The sequence below is a fragment of the Rhincodon typus genome, chromosome 44, assembly GCF_021869965.1.
Source record: "Rhincodon typus isolate 14 chromosome 44, sRhiTyp1.1, whole genome shotgun sequence".
Classification (NCBI taxonomy): domain Eukaryota; kingdom Metazoa; phylum Chordata; class Chondrichthyes; order Orectolobiformes; family Rhincodontidae; genus Rhincodon; species Rhincodon typus.
Genome location: NC_063375.1, coordinates 1,336,599 through 1,337,280, shown reverse-complemented (window position 1 = coordinate 1,337,280; position 682 = coordinate 1,336,599). Strand labels below are relative to the sequence as shown.

Here is a 682-nt window from a genome sequence, read left to right as displayed (position 1 = left end):
GGCGATGAGAATTGATTTTTCTATTTGTTAAGCCTTTCCACACTTGATGTTGCAGGAGAACCTGGTGAAGTCTAACATCGATAAGAAGTTCTCAGCTCACTATGATGCAGTGGAGGCTGAACTCAAATCCAGCACTGTTGGTGAGTCTGATTCTACACTACATCACCGTCTCTGTCAAACACTCCCCAGGACAGGGACAGCACGGGGTTAGATACACCATAAAGCTCTTTCTGCACTGTCCCCCCGTCAAACACTCCCAGGGACAGGGACAGCACGGGGCTAGATACAGAGTAAAACTGCCTCTACACTGTCCCCCCATCAAACACTCCCAGAGACAGCGTGGGGTTAGGTTGAGACATGATGAAAACATAAATTTGAAAAGAGGCCGAGGCCACTCGGCCCATCTGACCTGTGCCCAACCTCCCCAACCCCCGTTCAGTGTGATCTCAGCCGATCTGTGAGCCAGCCAACACACACACATTTCCACCTTTGTCCTTGATGACATGAATGAAGGCCTTTTGACCTCACATCTCTCAGATTGATGGATCTGGCCTCGGTCGCTGTCTGCGGGTGAGATTTCCGAACCTTCCCATCTGCCTGAATTCCCCAACCCCCCGTCACTCGGTGACACCTCGCTGTGAGCAGCAGAAACCGTGTGTGTGTGTGTGTGTGTGTGTGTGTG

General features: G+C 51.5%; 1 protein-coding gene across 1 annotated transcript in view; it reads left to right on the top strand.

Annotated features, from left to right (window-relative positions):
• The window catches only part of fam50a (family with sequence similarity 50 member A), a 25,625-nt gene that overhangs the window by 3,748 nt on the left and 21,195 nt on the right, over window positions 1-682 (top strand). The window contains exon 2 of the mRNA XM_048619940.1: window positions 56-140. Within this exon, the coding sequence (XP_048475897.1) occupies window positions 56-140 (85 nt within the window). The remainder of the gene's footprint in view (window positions 1-55; window positions 141-682) is intronic.